This window comes from Microplitis demolitor, chromosome 5 (assembly GCF_026212275.2).
Source record: "Microplitis demolitor isolate Queensland-Clemson2020A chromosome 5, iyMicDemo2.1a, whole genome shotgun sequence".
In the NCBI taxonomy this organism is placed as follows: domain Eukaryota; kingdom Metazoa; phylum Arthropoda; class Insecta; order Hymenoptera; family Braconidae; genus Microplitis; species Microplitis demolitor.
Window position 1 is genome coordinate 5,658,207 of NC_068549.1, and position 20,457 is coordinate 5,678,663.

A 20,457-nucleotide genomic window follows, 5' to 3' on the forward strand; every position below is an offset into this window, starting at 1 on the left:
TGAAAATATATGACAAAGTCTCACAAATTTTTCAAAATAAATTTTTGAATATATGATATCTATTTATGGATAAAGCCGTAAGATGTACAGTAATTTGAAGATTGATCTAAGAGCTCTAAGAATTTGGAGCTCTTGAATGCTTGAAAATTGACATATTTCTGTTATTTCATAAATTTTACGATGTAGAACAGCTCACCTAGCACAAAGATGCAAGTAGTTTGGACAGTATCCACTTCCCTCTACTAGTATAGTGCACATCGAAGCCCGCAACAGAGTTGTAGCTCGATGCGTACTAGTATAGGGTGTCCAAGGTAAGAGTACTTTAGCATAGCCTTCCTGACGAGTCTGTTAACATATTTGAGACAAAACTACGATCTATTATGGACATATAAATATCGTGTTGCTAAATCCAAAAAAACACATTTTTATATGCCCTTTTGGCTTTAGGAAACTTTCTAAAGCCAAAAGGGCATGTATTTTTTTTTTCACTGCTAATCGTTTTGAAGACTTATTTCATAGCTAAAAATTTTTTCGAATTTTCAGCTTTACAATAATTCTACAATATGGTTTGCAGATAAAAAAAAATTATACGCTCTTTTGGTTTTGAATTTAGTGACTAAACCCAAAAAGGCGAATAAAAATATAAGTACTTTTGGAATTAGTAACGTGATGTTACTTAAATTTTGGTGGTTCACTTAAGAGTCAATGCAAAGAAAAATAAGGAAATTATGCCCAATAGTGTATGGTTGCATGAAACTTGAAAATTTCGAAGATGAAATTGAAACTATGTAAAAATTATAAATTATTGATGCTTGGAAGATCTAATTAAACAAAAATTTCTTCAATCCGCCAACACATACTTGCTGAAAAACCTTGGCTCAGAACAGTATGTATAAAATTGGATTTTTGCTTATCGAATGTGTAGGCTAGTCCCGCTTCCATACAATTACCCGATTTTTCCATCCTATTAGTAAACTTAATGCTTCAACTTATAAGTACTTCAATCCTTGATTATAAATGAAAAATACGTTTTTTTAACTATTGTATTTATATATATTATATTTTTGAATAACTATAGTCACATGAAATAATTTTTAATATCTGAGAAATAATAATGACTTATAAAAGTTTCAACCAGATTAAAAAAATTCATGGCAAGACTGGAAAAGGTACACAATACACGTACAAAGAAGTAGTATGTTTAAAAAAGCATGTTTATTCAAACCTATCTCGTATCGCATTTTCATACTAATGGACTTTTTCAACTTATTGACTATGGTAGTCTTACGTTCAGTTTTTCTTCAACATAGACGTGCCTTAAAAGCTATTATTCTTTAAAAGACTTTTAAAAATAGTATTTACGAAATAAGTTAAACAGTTAATAAAATATTCTCTGAAAAGTGAACCATGTGTTTGTTCAATTATTAACATTTTTTTTTTTGTTACGTAAAATAAAATGTAATTTAGATATGAAATGAATCTTTAAAAATTTAATTATTATTATAAAAATTTTTTTTAATTCAATGTAATGATATTGGTAGAAATATTTTGAAGATATTTTTCGTAAAAAACATTATGAAATTTAGCATAGAAATAAAATGAATTTTTTTCACTCAGAAAAAATCTCAATATTTTGGAGAATAAATATTTTTAATTTTTAAATACGAATTGACTAAAATTTAAAAGAGGAATTTTTTTATAAAATTTTAACATGGGCAAAAAACAAAAATATGTGATCAATAGATTCTGGAAAATTTTTTTTAGCAATATATTTTATTTGATTGCCGAAAAAATTTAATTAAAGACTTCAAATCCCTCCTTTTCTCGACCCTTGATCTTCAAAATTACAGGTTTTGCACGATATGTTACTGTCTATATTTTTTACGAATATTCTTTTAGCCAATTATTAAAAAAAAAAATTAAGATTACAAAGAGAAAATAAAACATCTAGTTTATGATAAATATAAGTAGGTCATAATTAGAGAAAAAATATATTATATATTCTACAAATGAATGATTTTAATAAAAAACTTTAAAAGAAATTAAAAAAAAAAAAAGTTTCTTTAATGAAATATCACACTAGTGTTGAATGCTAAATTATAAGTAATATATTGTGATGTTAAAATTCAAATAACAATTTATAAAATCAAAATACGCAACATTTGAATTGCGAGAGTAAACTCATGTTTAAGCTTTTATTTATTTATTTATTTTTTTTTTCAAAAATGCGTTTTTTTATGTCACACTGCATATTTTAAGTTATACGTTCAAAGTTAAGAACATTATGTATCATCTCTTTCATTATTCCACGTAATAATAGACTATATAATTATAAAAAAAAAAAAAAAAGTAATGAAAACTTGTCCCGACCTCATATCCCTCCACCGTCTCTCTTTGAGTCTTAAGAGTATTATTCAAATTTTCGGAATAATGTAATAATTAGGTCTGGTGTTCTATTAATTACAAGGTGGCAGGTACTAGTATATATAGTAAATTTTTCATCTAGTAATATTCGCAAAGGTGCGGTGCGATTTATAAAAAATAGCCGTGATAAATGTGAAAAAAAAAAATAATAATAATAATAAAACAGGATTGCAATACAAAAGTAAACATATATAATTCAATGAACATGGCATATGTATATCTCCACTGTCCATGAACAAGAACACTCACACATGGAATATGCGTATAGTCGCTTCGCGATGTTTCATCGTTTCATTGTTAGTGTACACGAATGTATATACAATATTGTACAAGTCATATTGTGTTTTATAGGCGAAAGAGTTATGAAAATTATTACGGTGGCAAGCTCTCAGAAGGTAACGCCTACCAATCTAGCTACTAGTAGAGTACGAGCAGTCGCTTATCACATTGAGAGAGATATAGAATGAGAATAGGGCGAGTTTAATTCCGTGGATTGCTCACACCTAAGCTACAAAAGTGAAAGACGGTTTCGTACTTCTAATTTACCAAAAATGAATTATAAAAAATTAATACTTATTCATTGTACGCCTGATGAAATCGTTTGCAAGCCAACGGCTAATGCAATTAATGTTAACGAAACACTGGAATAAACTATTTGCAGAAAATATTACAATAAAAACTGTAAAAAATTATTTACACTGAGAGAAAAAAAATATTTTTGAATCGTATACTTTTATCACTAGAATTTATGATACTAAAAATTTTCAATCTAATATATTTTTGCTGTAAAAATTTGAAGGTTTCATAGAAAATAATTTTCTTAATCGAAGAAATCCAAGTTCATTTCAAGATATCTTTTTTTTTTTTGATAAAAAAGTTGACTTGATTCAAGAAAAAAAATTTTGAACCAAGAAAAATTTACTTTATCCAATAATAACTTTTTGACTCAAGAATTTTTTTTCTTGACTCAAGAAAATCATTTTCTTAAAAATAATATTCTTGATTTAAGATTTTTTCTTCAAAACTATGCAATGCTTTGATGAAAATTTCTTTGCATTATAGGGTAGAAGTACCATTTGTAACCACTGCTCCATTTTTGGACATTTAATATTTTATTTTCAACAATGGAAACGTGTAAAAAAAATTTCATTGCAATAGTGTGATAAAAATATATTCAACCACATTTTAAAAAATTAATTATGTTGTTGAGTATTTTACAAATCATTTTATTCAAAATTTCTAAGTGGCCAAAACTGGCCCTAAAGTGGCCAAAAACGGTTCTTCTACTCTAAAATTTCTTGCAATATAAAATCAAAATAAAAAAATTTTTGAGATAAAAGGAAAATTTCTTGCGTTAAAAAATTTTTTCGTTCTAAGAAAATTTTTGTCTTCAATTCATAATGCAAAATATTTTTTGCACCAAGATATTTTTTTTTCTGTGTACTATAAAACGTCTGTTTTTTCTCGATATTAAAATGAAAAAAAAAAAAAAAAACAAAAAAAAAAAAAAAAAAAATGAATTTAAATAAAATGCGTCGAGATTAGTAAAAAATACATTAACTCTATTCCTTATCAATTTTTTTTATGAATCGCATTGAGTAAACCCGACCGCATCTCAAGACCGTCAGACACAAGCGCGCTCTTTAAAACCATCACAGTTGTGTAGGATTATTCACGGTAATTATAATTAAATTATATATAAATAAATATTTAAAATTATATTCTTGGTAAGTATATTTATTCAATAATTTCAATGATGACGATCAAATGAATCTGTGTTATTTATATTTTATTACTTTCTCAATTCACAAGAATTTATTTACTCATTGTTTAATATAAATTATTACATCATTTCTATACACTTAACTCATGAAATATGTATTAAAATATACCAGACTCGCCAGAATAATCATTAAAGAACTTAAATAACCGTAGACTCATTACATACCCGTCACCTATCATATGCTTAAACGTTGTATAATAAAATTCAATAGCGCTAAACCATAAGCTCGCACCCGCATATTTATGTGTATAATATAAACCACATTTAACTCAATATTAATGTATAAGAATATACTATTTTAATATTAAACTAACATAAAATCAATTAAAACCTTTTTAACACTGTCATCAAAATCAGGCAATATTGATTTCATTTAATAGCTTACTTAACATTTCATCTAATGATTAAAATAATAAATTTAAAACAATTTTGAATTCAATTAACGATGACCTAAAATCTTTATGTAGTTTTAAATATATAATGACTGCTTAGCAGAACATACAACGCAAAAATGATATAAATTCACTTCGAGTCATAAAATACGTGTTCTACATATATATCTATGTACATCTTATATATAAAAGGAATTAATACCCAAAGATAGTAAAGTTGACATTTGTCGTGGTGGTGCCTTGCGTGCATCAAAAACCCAACCCCTTGTCTGCAATTCATAATTGTCCTAGAGAATTTTCTACAAAGATTATGACAAGAAAAAAATAAAAAGAAAAAAAAAACTGTGTTTAAAATAGAGGAAGATACTCTTCGTGATGTTTGTTTCATTTTTTTGGATTTTTTGGATAGTATCGTGATAAATATTTTAATATCGATTGTAAGTATTTTTATTATATGTAGATTACACAGAAAAAAAGATTTTTTGGCGCAAGAAATATTTAGCATTATGAAAGGGAAAAAAGGCATGATGACAAGTCGCTCCTAAATCTCTCTATGCACAGACAACTCTAGCATTTCTCTACCTAAAACATGTGTATTGTAAAATAAAACTAATCCTTGACCTGATTACTCCAAAACATCTCTACTCAGAATAACTCTCTTCAATCTCAAGCTTTACTCCGAAACTTCTATTCAATGCACTGTAAAAAAATTGCGGAGTGAACGCAGAGTGGATGACTTTTTTATTTATTCACTTCCCTTCGGAGTTGAATTCACTCCGAAAGGAATTTTCGGAAAATATTAATTATAAAAAAAATTACTGATACATAGTGAGCTAGGTCTTTGATATTTTGACATTTATATTAAGTACGGAAATAATTACGAGCTCCCTTTCCATATATTCACGTGAAATGAATTTTAAAATTATAACCAGCTGATAATAAAATTTTCACAAATATAATTCCACTGAGTCTAATGTCGTATGACTTACATCAACCATACTACGAGATGACATTTCATATTGTACCGAAATATCAAATATTTCCAGAAAAACTATGTCACTATAGCTACTCAATAATTTAATATTTTTACTACGTATTATATATTTTAAGTTTAATTATTAATATCTGAATCAATTAATTATTAAAATAATAATGTTTCTAATTAACAGCTATTTTAATTGAATATAAATTTATTTAAGTATCGAAACTCCGGACCGGAATGAGCGCAATTTGAAATAAAATCCGTGTCACTCTAAAATCACTCCACCCATAAAAAAATCCCTATTTACCCCAAAAAAAATTTTGTCACCCCAAGAAAATTTTTGTTTTCAATTCAAGATGCAAAAAATTAATTGGGGTAAGTAAAAATTTTCTTAGGGTGAATAGAAATTTTTTGTGTCAAAAAATCCGTTTTTTTTTTGTGGAGAAAAGATGTTAAATTTAACTTATTTCAGAGCCGTATAAAATTTTAAATATATTCATACACAAGATCATATAACAGTTAACTTAAAATTGACAACAACGATCTCCATGCATTTAGAAATGTTTTGAAACAGTATATTCAATATGTATATTGAAAGGTAGTATCTGTGAAAACTTAGCAACATTGGCTGGGGTGCATAAGACGTAAGAGAATGTAATGAGAATTGATTTTGATTCTATCCGGAAATTCAACAGCAGCTTATGGTTCCTGAGAACAATGGAAATGCTGGCGCGAAAGTTGAATAGAGTTTTGAGCTTCGGAAATAGAGAAGAAACTCAGTATTAAAAGTATTTGAGAAGAGAAATGAGGATATAGAGCTCCGAAATTTCCGGATATTTTCCACGTTGTTGACTTCAACGATGATCCTCTAGTTGGTCGTGTGGAAGCGACAAGAGTCTCGCCGTCAAGGAGACGAAGCTCTTTTTTACTAATGAATATTCATTTCATCGTTCCGCTAGCGTTGCTTGCTACTAACTCTAGCGACCTTATTTTTATGTAGAAATATTATATGCTATTTTGCAAAATGTAAAAAATCTATTACTTTATTATGGATACTATTATAAAAATGACTAATTTTCGTTTTGTAAACTTTTTTATAAATTAAACTAATGACTAAGATAGAGCGCTAATTAAACTATTACTTCATATTAATTTTTTTTTCTCGATAGAACAATAACTTTATTGCGACTTCCTCTTTTATCGACGTGCTACAGTCGGTAAATTGCAATACTAAACTTTGGAAAACTAGTTTTCTGCGAACCATGGACCCAGATAACCGTTTCGTCCGCAATTTGACGTAAACGTGCAGCCGAAACATGATGTCAACAATTTGAGGGCAACTTTCTTTGTTAAGTTGCTTTCACATTGCGGCTACAGCTGTAAAATCTATTATCGCGAATTTTATGAAAAAATTGAAGCCAACTTTTAGCCAATACACTGTGGCAACACTTTCTGGTCAGAAAGTTAATGTCAATTAGTGGCGATCGAGTTGACGGCAATTTACTACCGCAACCTGTGGCCAACTTGCTGGGAAAACTGAAAACAACTTTTCGTCGAACAATGGAATGTCAACTTTTGCCACCAACTTTCTCAGAACGATGCCAACTTAGGTATCAGGGATAGTTGGATAGTTATAATAAAATGTTACCCTCAACTTGACAGCCCACTGACCGAAACTGTTTCTCCGTAACTAAGTTGCGTAGAAACTGTTGTTATCTGGTGAATTTTTTTTTTTTTTTAAATTTTGACGTTACGATTTGTCGGTCATAGTAACGGCAAATTATTTTTGATTTAATTTCATTCAAAGACAAAGAATTAAAAATATTAAATGGAAATTTTTTTAGTGTTTTATAAAATCTTAACAAAAGGCTAAAAATGTGAGATTTTATATCAAACTCTATAATTAAGCAGTCTACGTTATTGATTTGTGAAAATTTTTATTTACTGAAGAAAAAAAAGTGAACGAAGTTTCTATTTGGGACAAACAAATCATATATGGCCTTATATGGATCATATATAGCCGTATATGGCTCATTTAGTGTCCAAGTGATTTCTTATATGACTATGGTTATATGTGACCATAAATGCCATATATACTTTCGCAACGATTTCATATAAGTCTATGTATGTATAGTCATATATGGACCATTATGACCATATCGGTCATATATGGTTTCTAAGTGATTTCATATACAGCTATGTATAGATCATATATGACCATATGGATCACATAAAACTACATATGACCATATAAGTCATAAATAGTTTCCAAGTGATTTCATATATGGCTGTGAATGGTCATAAATGAATCATATATGGTCATATGGATCATATATAGCTATATGTGACCACATAAGTCATATATAGTTTCCAAGAGATTTCATATATGGCTATGTATGGTTATCCGTATATACCCATATGGATATATTTACTTGGTAAGTAAATCAAGGATAGTACTGTTTTTCGCTTAAGTGCAAAAGAGTAAAAATGTATGAGATTTACCTTAATATTTTAGAATATAATTGAGAATTAATGTCTTAAAAGGCTTGCTAGCAATATATGAATTCATTAAATTTTTCAATGAACCAATATTATTTTAAAAGTTATTAATCATTTAGTAGAGCTGATATTCATTCTCTTAATATAAAATTATAAAGGTCTTTGTTGAAATACCTACTGAAATGTATAAATCAAATATGCACCGAGAAAAAAATATTGTTCTGAGTATACTGTATAGTTACAGTAATAATACGCAATAGTTATCTACTAGATTGTTACTGTAACGATCTACTTTATCGTTCTAACAACTAACAACAATATGGTAGATAGCTCTGAGACCTATACCGTATCGTTCTGCGCCCTATCTGACACACGTTTGGAAATCTTCATCATTAATAAATAAATGATTAATAAATAATTTTGATTAAATAAAATAATTTGTAAAACTGATTTATCATTTGCAGTCTAAATAAATTTAAAATATAAATATAAATTTATCATTTAATTTTTGAGGTTATATATATGTAAATATTTAAATATAATATAAATTGATTTTTACATAATTTTCACAATTGAAATATATATAGCGATTTTATTAGATTGATCATTAGGTAAATAATCAGTAAGGTTATAGATAGTTAACAAATTTTTAAAAAAATGAACTCGAATTGTTATATCTGAAAATAGGCGCCAAAATGGATGTTTAATTAGGTTAGGCGGTGGCGTGTGAGATGACGATTACAGAAAGTCGTATAGGGCTCACAGCTATCTAATAGGTAGTTGCAGAAACGATACGATATTTTTACCATAAGTACACGTATCGTTGTGGTAACAATCTACGAGTTGCTATACATTAGATCGTTCGAGAAACAATTTTTTTTTTCTGTGTATAAATCCATAAAATTAAATACTGTAACTCAAGTATTTAAAAAGACTGATTAAGTATAGTAGTAGTATAACTAATAGTCGGAATCATTATTTTTAAAATAATGCACTTCAAATACTAATATTGTGCACAAGAATTCAATTTCTTCAAAACTATAACTAGATAGTACAATGAAAATATACATAGTTATGAAAAATTTTGTGAAATAATAGTAACTTATCACACTAAGCTCACCTGGATACTTGCACCCACGTTCGTCACTTCCATCTTCACAATCCTGGATAAAGTTACAGCGGTCTTTGTCCAAAATACATCGAGATACGTCACAATTGAATTCGTTTTCACTACAGCCTAGAAAAAAGTAATTTCAACAATATTTATTATCATTAAGATATCAATGAACGATTACATTCAATTGATTGCAAAATAATGTTATATTTGATTCAAATAATAAAATAAAGTAATTTAAATAAAGAAATAATAACAAATAATAGATTGAATAAACAAAAAAAATCATACTAGAACCATCACAATTCCGTTCATCGCCATGGTCATCACAATCAGGTACTCCATCGCATACTTGAACAGAACAAATGTCACGACTACCATCGCTGCATCGTACTGTATCGTCACCACGGCAATTATTTGTTGAAAGGATTCGAGTGGCATTTTCAAGAAGCTCAAATGACGGACAGTCTAATTCATCAGACTGATCAGGACATTGAGGAACACCATCGCAACGATAATTCAAAGGTACACAGGAACCATCTCGACACCTCAAACTGGTAGGGTCGGAGCATTCTGACGTGTATTGTTAATAAAATAAATAATAATAAAAAAATAAAATAAAATATTTAATTAACACAAAGAAATCATAATTTTAACAAAATAACAATAAAATTACATTTACAGTCGAATTCCATTACAGTAAAATCTCTAATGTGGACAGGTATGCGCGATAAAATGCGCAATGTACGAAAAAAAACATTTTTAGGTTAAGATTTAACCGTATCGATGGACGCAGGATTTGAATTACCTGCCACTAACTTTTTTTTTATTGGCCGCGCGAAAAAACGTAGTGGGAGACAGGATTGTTAACATTAGGTAGAAAATCTTGTTAAATTTAGAGGGAATGTAACACTACGGAAGTCATATTATGGAGATTCTACTGTAACTCGGACATTTAGTCTACGGAGGAGCAGAAATTTCGATTTAACGAATGTCACTTCTTCTTTAAAGAGTAAACTACAGCGCATGCGCCATTCTTTCTACATGAATGCATACATAAATATATACAAACATATACCAATGTATAGGATAGGGTGGGAGACAGCGAGACTTGTAGTGGGGCTCAAGATTCAGGGGAAGTTCCGAGTTAATGGACTTCGACTGTATAAATAATTATAAACATATATATCTTAAACTTATAGAAACATTTATTTACCTTGAATATGTCTAAATGTGAAACCTGTTGGCTCAAGTTGAATGTTGCCTAACGAGTGGTAATGTAATTGGTCTTCTAAAATTCTTCGTATTTCATGTTCATTTGGATAAGTCGAACCAATGTCAATTGTGACTTTGGAATTAAATCGATCTTCCGTTGGTCTGTAATGTAACCATAAAGATAATATTTACAGTTTAATGCTAATGTTTTATGAATTCGGGGGATACCATATATTTTCGGCTGAGTTTTTCTTGGAAACAAAATCTCTAAATACAACCCTGATTGTGGCCATTCTCAGACAGTCCCCCCCTCCCCCTCCCCCACACTTTTTAAAAATATTCAATACTTTCAATTGTAATGACCGTATCAAATTTGTTAATTAATTTTAAAACCAGTTAAAGTATTAATTGAAAAAAGAAAAACGCAGTTACATTTTCGTTGTGACAGAGATTTTTAAAAAAAACTATTTACAGTTGATATCAATTAGGAGTTAAGCGAAATTTGTTAAATAAATTTCAGTGAAATCTTTATGACGGTATTATATTTTGGAATTTAAAATTTTTAAGGCTAAAATTTATTCACCAAATTTTGTTTTACTCCTAGTTGATAACGACTGCCAGTAATTTTTTTTTTAGATCTATATCTCGGTAACATTGTAACTGCGTTGTCCTTTTTCTCAAATAATGATTTAATTTTTTTGAAATTAATTAATAAAATTTTAATACTGTTGACAGTTCAAGCTCATTGAATAATTTTTTAGAAGTGGGGAGCACTGTCTGAGAATGCCCTTAATTCCTAAATGGTAACAACTGTGAGTAATTTTTGTAAAAATCTATATCTCAGTGGAATTATAACTGCGTTGTCCTTTTCTCAATTAATACTTTAATTTTTTCGAAATCGATTAATAGGAAACACATAAAAAACTAAAAAACGTATATAAAAAAAAACTTGAAGAGAATATCAGAGCATCAAAAGAAATGTAAGGGAAATGTAAGAGAATCAAAAGCATAATTTTGAAAACTTGAAAGAACCAAAAGACAACTAAAACTCTGAAATGGGATAGTGAAATTGTCGTTAATGATTACTCTACTTCCCATTTAATAGTCAATGAACCAGCATCAGATGATTTTGTTTTACTAGTTTTAAAACTCTTATTAACTCTGATTAATTAAAAAATTAAACTTACGATATTTTAACAACATTAGCTAGATGATCGAAGTTAGGAATCCGCGAAGACAACAATTCTTCCAACGCTTGCGTCAGGTTTCCACTTAAAGTAATATAATCTGGACTGTTAGTATCAGCATATTCTGGTATGTACGGTTCGTTTACTGTTAAAGTTACTCGATGGAAACCTAAAGAAAAAAAATGTGTTGAAAGTTTAATGTTGCTACAGGATTATATTCATGTATAGTAAATTAAATTTTAATTTACAAACGAAACTTACGAGCTTGTCGACTTTCTGGTTCCTGAGTAGTGTGAGGTTTTGATTCTTCAGTTGCACTGCCTTCAACCTCACCAGATCCAGCTACTAAATCTTCATCATCAGTGTTACCAAACGATAATCCACTGGGTAATCGACCCGCAGCTACATTACCAAGATTATTATCCTGGGAATATTAAAATAATAAATAATCTTCAAATAAAGTTCTCTTATAATAATCCAATAATAGCCTATGATCAGCAAGTTAAAATTAAAAATAAAATATTTAATTTTATACCATACAGCAAATAAGAGGCCGTACTTAAATTACGTAACAAATTAAGAGCAGGGGGAGTCAGTGATCTTAAATGAGTTATGTAATTTAACCCTTATTCGATCGTGTAATGAACGTGGCGCCCCCTTTTTTGCATTTTAATTTTATTCGGATTGAAGTAAAATCCGTATTTATCCCCTATCGAAAAAATCCATATGGGAATCTAGCTTAGTTTCCACATGATGTTTTCGAATGGATTTCATATAGTTTCCTATAGGAATATTAATCGGTTCTTTTTTTAAGATATTCCATAGAAATTAGTTATATAGAAACCCAGATTTCTATATGAATTTCCCATAAAGAAATCAATCAATCCAAGTTTCGATATGGGAATCTAGGTACCCACAGTTTTCCATACGAATTTTTCTTATGGGAATCTAGATATTCGATTTCCTATGTGGTTCCACATGGAAATTCAGGTACTCAGTTTCCGATGTCGATTTCCCATATCGCAATCCAGATACCCATGGTTTTCTATGTGTATTCTTATATTAATCTATACACTCCTATATTAGAATCATATGGAGTAAGTGTGCGCTGTGGGTAAATGTGCGTAAACCCATTCATTTTAGACAGTATCTATGGGTTTACACACACTTGCCCTACATGACTAATTCCCATGGATTCTTAACTAAATCCATACTTTTCTATATGAATTCCTATGGTTTCCCATACAATTTCACATGGGTTTTTTTTATGGTATTCAGATTCACTACCGATTTTTTACAGTATAACCTCTTATACAGGCTCTCATTCGAATACTTTCGAATACTTTTCTCGTCTTCAGTTCAGATCTAAATTTTAACAACTCGCGTCTTATACATAATTGTACTAGATATATAAACTACTTTTACCTGATCATTCTTCTTCTCGTCAATGAGAACATCATTAGTATCATCGGTCTCTTCTCCACTATTTCTTGATATTCGATGAAGAGCGCTTGATGATTCAGTCGTTGCTAATTTAGAAAAATAAAAATAAAATAATATTAATTGTTAGTTATCACTTCTTAAAAACTGCTTTTAAGACTTTAATTAAGACGCGACCTATATTTCTCAAAATAAATTAAGATATCGTTTTTATTTCATTCTTTTTTTTTCCTTTTCTTTTTTTCATAATTTCTTATGTGAATTATGAAGTAACAAAAAGCTAATCATCATGTACATGATAGGCGATAAGCAGTGACCTTTAAAAATAACATATACATCACATTCAAATGTGTTTATTTTTAATCATTGACATACAAACAACATTTCTTAAGATACCAGCGTTTCAATTGATACATAATCCAAGGACATGAATAAGAGTTGAATTATTATCGTTTCATTTATAACAAGAAATATAAACAATAGCCACAAATTGCTACTTAACGTTTGTTAAATGACATAATATTTGATAGTTATACACCACTTGTAGAGTAGGTTACTCGTAATTCAAACAATGTGACAATCGACCAACTGTAGATTAGTCTCACAGAAATTTTCGCTGTTTACAAGATTGAAGACGTTAATAACCTACATATATTTTTTATGTTTATAATGATTTTTGTGAAACTATGGTTTTTGAGCTCAAAAATAATTTTTTTTAAGAAGTATTCTTCGATACAAAACATTAAAATTAATATGAAGTTATTGAAAAGAAGAAAAAGAAAAAAAGTTTGTTTCAAAAAATTTTTTTTATTTAATAAATACTGAAATTAATCAAATGATATTTGTATTAGTAATTATTACTTGGATTTTCCGTAGTGCTGATAGGCGCTCCCCATGAAAACCAATCGGCAATACCACGTTTTACTCTACTGAATAAATCATTTGTTTCGTTTTCACTGTACGTCAGTTGCTCTTGTTCGAATCCTAAATCGTCAGTCTGAAAAAAATATTTAAAATTTGAATATAAGTCAATTATTTTAACATTTTTTAAAACTATAAATTTTAATATTGATTATTATTTTCAACTTGACATCCTATTTCGGTTGTACATATCCGTCAACTTGCGAACAAAATGACTCAGGGCATACATAGATCATATATGTATAACTTTTATGATACATATATAATTATAAAAAAATTATCAAGTATTCTTACAGGCCAAAATGAACAGAGCTTCAAAACTACACATGTATACCAAAAAAACAAAAAACAAAAAAAGTAATGAAATTTTTGACCCGAAAACTTGTTGGTTTATTATTTTTGACTCATTCCTTCACATTGAATTATCTTTACACTCTTGATTATACAAAAATGGATTAAATTGTATACTAATACAAAGAGTTTATTAGAGAATAATTTCGACCCAATATTAAGTCGATTAATTATTCCATTAATTAAGCATAAATTATTTTGATCCCACACGAGTTGTCGTATATGAAACTTAGTAAACACGATAACTCTCGATAGACACAATTATTCGACCTAAATTTTTTTTATTGCCTTTTTTATTTTTTATCACAAGAACCCTATGGAAAATCACTATCTAAATCCTTTTAGTTTAATTGCAATTAATTTAAAACGTAAAACTGATTATTCACGAAAAATTTAGCTGCCATTTTTATTTTTACTATTGTTATTATTTTCTTCTTTTTTCTCTTCACCAAATACAGGCAGCACTAGCGTAACAGTAAGATTTGAAAAAAGCGACATCTATGACAAAAAGGCGGGACATTTAAAAAAAATTGAACTGAAAATAAGAAATAAAAAAATCAAATTAATAATTTAAAAGTTTAATAATAATAAGCAATTGAGGTGTGCACTTTTGAATTTTCCAATATTTATTTCTTTATTTCTTAATAATATTCTAAAAATTAAATAATAAAATAAAGATTTATGTAAATTATCATAAATTATCAATTTAAATGAAAATATCGCTTACTACTAAATAATGACGTGAAATTGTAAATAAATATAGTTTTCTGTGATAATAATGTAAATCTATGATAGTAACTACACGTTCAGCATTTGGCTTAGGTCGTATCAAGTATTCTCACGTGCGACTTATAAAGAACCAATTTCAACCTAAACACACCATATAAATTCAAGATCGAAGAGCCATTCTGCAAGCTATAAAGAAAAACAGTAGAATGAATGATCTTCCTCCCTATATTTATATACAGTTGCACTTCATTCAGACATTCATATCTCATCGCAGCTCACTATTTCACTGTGATTTTTTTACTCAGCTGCTCACAGTAGTTGAGAAATTTTTTTACATTTCAATGGTGTAGCAGATGGTATATCTTTTACACCGGCACTTTTAGCAGATGAGAATAATATACAGGGGATTTACTTTGGATTAACACAAAAAATACAAAATCAATGAAGAAACGAAAAAAGAAGAATTGAGGACGATGACGAAAGAATCAAGTATCAAGAGACAAAAATAAAATAGTGATTTGGTTCTTATATGCCTACGCATGCTGAGGCCTCTTTCACTTATGTAAGATTCGAGGAAATTTAAAAAAAATTACCCAACTTAACTGCAATGTTTTATTTTATATAAATTTTTTAAGATATTCATAAAAATATCAAGATTTTTTATGGTGTAGCTAAAAATTTTAAACTTAAATAATATATCAAATCGAAAAGAATAAAAAATTTCTATGGATTTCATAGATTTTTTTAATGCAAGAAAAACTTGGAACATGTCGCCTGCATTGAAACTGCGAGTTTAACCAGTCGATACAAAACCAATTTTGGATTCTTGAGATGAATTAGTAAAAAGTAATCTCATCAGTGAGAATTCACTGCTCACAAATAGGGCCAAGTATACCAAGTGATTGAACCAGTGGCACACTTGGCACTATTTGTACAGCAAATTTTCACTGATTCATTTTAAAAGAGTGTTTCTGACTTGATTCCAACGATATTAAGATCGACGTCATTTTTTGGAAACAATAATCATACGTCTTTCTAACCAAGTAAGTGGCAGTTGCATTCACACATGCACCGATCTTCATTTAGCTAATTTTGATTGGTTTCAAACATTTCAACTCTATTTTCTTACACAGAATCAGTGAAAAGTACTGCAAATCAGTGAATATTCACTGTGAATCAGTCCTAAGTATATCACTGATTAAATTAGTGACATACTTGGGACTATTTGTTCAGTGAATATTCTGGTTGGTGTACTTTTCACTGATTCAAATTGAAAGAATAAGTTTCTATGCAAGTAGTCATAATAAATATAGTGATACCAGCTGATACCAGCTTAAAGCACGGAACAAAATGGACAAAAAATGTACGAATTTTTATTATGTTGTCGACCAAACTTGAAACAGAAGGTTTTTACTCTGTTAACAATCGCGAGTAGATTCGGATTTTATTTCAATCCGATCCGGAGTTTTAGTGTTGAAATGAACTTCCCTCTGGAGTGGATTTTATTCCAAGACATTAAATACATAAAAAATAATTCACGCTGCATTCACTCTGAATTAAATCCACTTTTAATCCTTAAATTTTTTAGTCTCAAGTTATTTATTAATTGAAAATCGAATTAAATTCGTCAGAGAATCAAAGTACAATAATTGAATCTGCAATTTAATGTTGCCGTAATAAATAAAGGTAATAAATTTACGGCTTAGGGCCGTTTTGTCCATCAAAAGGACCCGTTATGAGCTAAGGTATGCAGAACTCGTTAAGTCATGCTGTGTTTGTATCACCAAATGAATTTGTAATTTTTTTAAAGACAACTATAAAAATTTTACATACATTTTTATATGCCCTTTTGGCTTCAGGAAACTTTCTGAAGCCAAAAGGGCGTATAATTTTTTTTTTCACCGCCAATCGTTTTGTAGACTTATTTTATATCTTAAAATTTGTTTTCTGATTTTCGGCATTAGAAAAAGTCTACAGTGTGATTTGCAATTAAAAAAAAATTATAAGCCCTTTTGGTTTCAAACTCTGTGACTAAAAATATGTCCTTTTGAAATTATGATACTGAAGTTAGCCGACGTTTAATAATTTTTAGATTTTCTTTAAACGATAAATAATAAAAAAATAAATATTTGAAAAAATTGCACCTGTAGTTTTTAAAATTTTCTACATCTGCATATTTTTAGTTTTTATTTTTTTATAATTTATTTGTAGAAAAAAAAAATCCGAAAAATACAAATTGTCTGCTAACTTCAGGATCATTTGGAATTAGTGACGCGATATGATCACTCGCAAAGAAAAATAAGAGCGTTACAAATTAATGGAGATATATCTTAGTTGATGATAATTTCTTTGTAAGATACTTTGACTCTCAACTCTCTTTTATCCCCTGTTAATTCAAAAAGAAAAAAGGTATTTCTAAAAAGTGGACGCAAGTAGTGACTGCTTGTAGTCCTGTCTTGGTTCTGTGCTAGCGAAACTTTGTTATTCTAGGCAAGTTTTACCGGGGATTTGAACGCTAAGTCCACTCCATGATCCTTTTCGCGCGGCAACTACGTGCTCATACTTCGACAAAACATGGCTCGTCGCGTATAGTCCGAAATCCTTGAGACGCGGATGATGGGAAATACGTGTTTGTGCTTGTTAAACGAGACTTCGCGATCACGTCATTTGTCAAATATTTTCCATAGTTTCATAACATATTTATATAACTATCGCTAAAAAGCGTCAATAATATAAAATAGTTCAAGTATCAATTAATTTTTAACCTCATAATAATTATAATAAAGTGTCAATTACACTTCTGCAGGATTACAGAAATACACTTCTGTTTTAATAAACGTGATATGTAAATTTAAATGCTTTAATGAATAGTATATCAGTGTGCTATCTTCACTTTCTGACTCACCTAATATGAAAGAAAATATTGTCAGAGATAATTATTTAATAATATTTATTTATGTGACTTGACATTATCAATAAAGAAAAAAATATATGTGCTTGAAGTCGGGTAATTATAAAATTTATTCACTTCTTACTGCATATATGTTATATAGAAATTTTTCGCTGATCCGATAAGCAATAATTCGCATATGCAATGGCAAGCAGCGATGAGTCATCATGAGAACCAGTCTCAGCTGCTCATATCTCGAGCCGTTTTCCCTTTCTCTCAGTTAAAGAAGAGGAAGAAAAAAAAATAGTGATTTCTCATCTTTCTTTTTGCGTTCGCCTGGACATAAAATGACACTTGGACTCTATAGAAGTAACTGTATAAAATTGATCGGCTGGTAAAGATCGGGAGAAAAGTTGTCTAACACGGAACCGAGAAAAATTCCCAATTTAAGAGACTTGGTATCGTGTCAACTTAACGAAAATATACGTTGGCCCGTTGGACGTGCGGACTTTTCTCGAGGATCTTAGAAGCTTGGTAACAGGACTGGTGCTGGTTAGAAATAAGGAGGTATTCAGGAAGAGTATAGAGGTGAGAACAAAGAGAGAATAAGAAGACGTTGCTATTCTTGTTCTTTGTCTTAACTTGTGGTATATTAATGCGAAGAACATGCTACATGTAAGAGACGCCACTCGACCGACGAGTAAGAGATCATGAGGGAGGAGGATACTCAAGTAGAATACTAACGAGTCTGTGTCCCCAAATCTGCCGAAGAAAACCTCGTTTAACCACACCTTTGCATTTTAACGGCTTCTGAAAGAAAAGAACTCGAGGAAGTGTTATGCAACTCTTTTTATAAAAAGAAAAAAAAATCTTGGAAAATTCAAAAGTGCACACCTCAATCGCTCATTTTATTTTTAATCATTACTTTCATTTTATAATATTAGTTTACTTTTTTTTTAATTATAAATTTTTATCCAACTTTCAAGTTACTAATTTGATTTTTTTATTTCTTATTTTTAGTTTAATTTTTTTTTTAAATATCCCGCCTTTTTGTCTTAAGGCTAGTGCTGCTGCCAGTAGTTGATGGAGAGAAAAAAGGAAAATATACACTGAAAAAAATTATCAGTAGCAGCTACCGGGCAATTGGTAGCTACTACCGATTATTTTTCGGTAACTGGTACCGATTCTAATCGGTAGTTGTTACCAAAAATTAATCGGTAGCAGCTACCAATTATTTCGGTAACTAGCACCAAAATAATTGGTAGCGGCTACCGAAAAATAATCAGTAGTAGCTACCTATTGCCAATTGATTATTTGAAAAAACGCTAAAGATAGAATAAGACAAAAGTTTCGTGAAGATAAATAATTGGATAATTTGAAATTCAAGTTGACAAGTAGATAATTTTAATAAAGTCTATCATTTATTGAGATTGAAAATCTAATTATAATATTTTACATTATACGATAATTTCTCTATAAAAATTCATCTGTCGATATTTCATTTCTGATTAAAAGAGAATGAAGTTAATAATAGAGTATATATAAAATAAAAAAATTCGTATTTGAATAAATTAACGTATTGACGAAATTATAAATGAAATATAATACGTAATTATTGATAAAATGATACTCAGATTTTGATTTATAAATAATTGTAATCGACTGCAATACAAAATATATTCAATTTATTAAAATATCAGTATTGACGTAGTTTTATTATATAGAATGTAGGGTATACAGAAAAAAAAAAAGATTTTTTGGCGCATGAAAAATTTTTGAAAAAAATTTATTCGGACAAATAAAAATTTTCTTTTTTTTCTGTGTAGAGCTACCGTTTGTGGTCACTTTAGGGCCAGTTTTTGGCACTCAAAAAATTTAAATAAAATACACTGGTCCCAAAAATTAAGGAATAGAAAAAAAATTCGAAATTTTTGGGTGATTTTCAACATGCTGTTACTCGGTGAAAAATGGTCGTAGAAAAAAAAAGCAAGTTGTAGTCTCAAGTTTCTAGTTTTCAGATCGGGACCTCAAATTTTTTTACCATGCGCGGTTCCAGAGTAATCTTAAGAAAACCGATGAAAAAAAAATTTTCAAAATGTATATTCTAAAAAATTCAATGACAGTTAATTGCACACCTCCAACGCGAAGCGGAGAGCTAGTGCTCTACTGTCGCCAAATATCAAAGCAGGGTTTTTTTAAACGTATTTAAAGATATTTTATAGAAAAATTGAAATTTCCTCCAGATAATATTCATAAAATTTTTATATGTATTACATTTTTTATTTTCTAATTTATACACCGATTTAACACCGGTATTTTAACACCGTGCGGTGTTAAATCGAGTCGATTTTTTTTACAGTGTACGAATTTTGAGATAAAAGAAAAGTTCTACTTTTTTCGTCGTCTGTATAACGCGCATCAAGTTATGTACTGGATGTACTGAGCTTACTTCATAATAGCCCCGGGTGTTATGAATGGTAAGTCACAGTAGACATAAAACATTGCAAAAAAGAGCAAACTCAATGATTCA

The 20,457-nt window shown here is 29.2% G+C and overlaps 1 protein-coding gene across 16 annotated transcripts in view; it reads right to left on the bottom strand.

Annotated features, from left to right (window-relative positions):
* Positions 1 to 20,457, bottom strand: part of LOC103575973 (basement membrane-specific heparan sulfate proteoglycan core protein) — a 105,005-nt gene that overhangs the window by 62,735 nt on the left and 21,813 nt on the right. For all 16 annotated transcript variants that reach the window (XM_014445086.2, XM_014445075.2, XM_014445084.2 and 13 more), the window contains exons 2-8: positions 13,898 to 14,033; positions 13,022 to 13,125; positions 11,858 to 12,020; positions 11,597 to 11,765; positions 10,411 to 10,571; positions 9,486 to 9,767; positions 9,201 to 9,317 (exon numbers count right to left, since the gene is read on the bottom strand). In XM_014445086.2, coding sequence (XP_014300572.1) covers positions 9,201 to 9,317; positions 9,486 to 9,767; positions 10,411 to 10,571; positions 11,597 to 11,765; positions 11,858 to 12,020; positions 13,022 to 13,125; positions 13,898 to 14,033 — 1,132 coding nt within the window. The remainder of the gene's footprint in view (positions 1 to 9,200; positions 9,318 to 9,485; positions 9,768 to 10,410; positions 10,572 to 11,596; positions 11,766 to 11,857; positions 12,021 to 13,021; positions 13,126 to 13,897; positions 14,034 to 20,457) is intronic.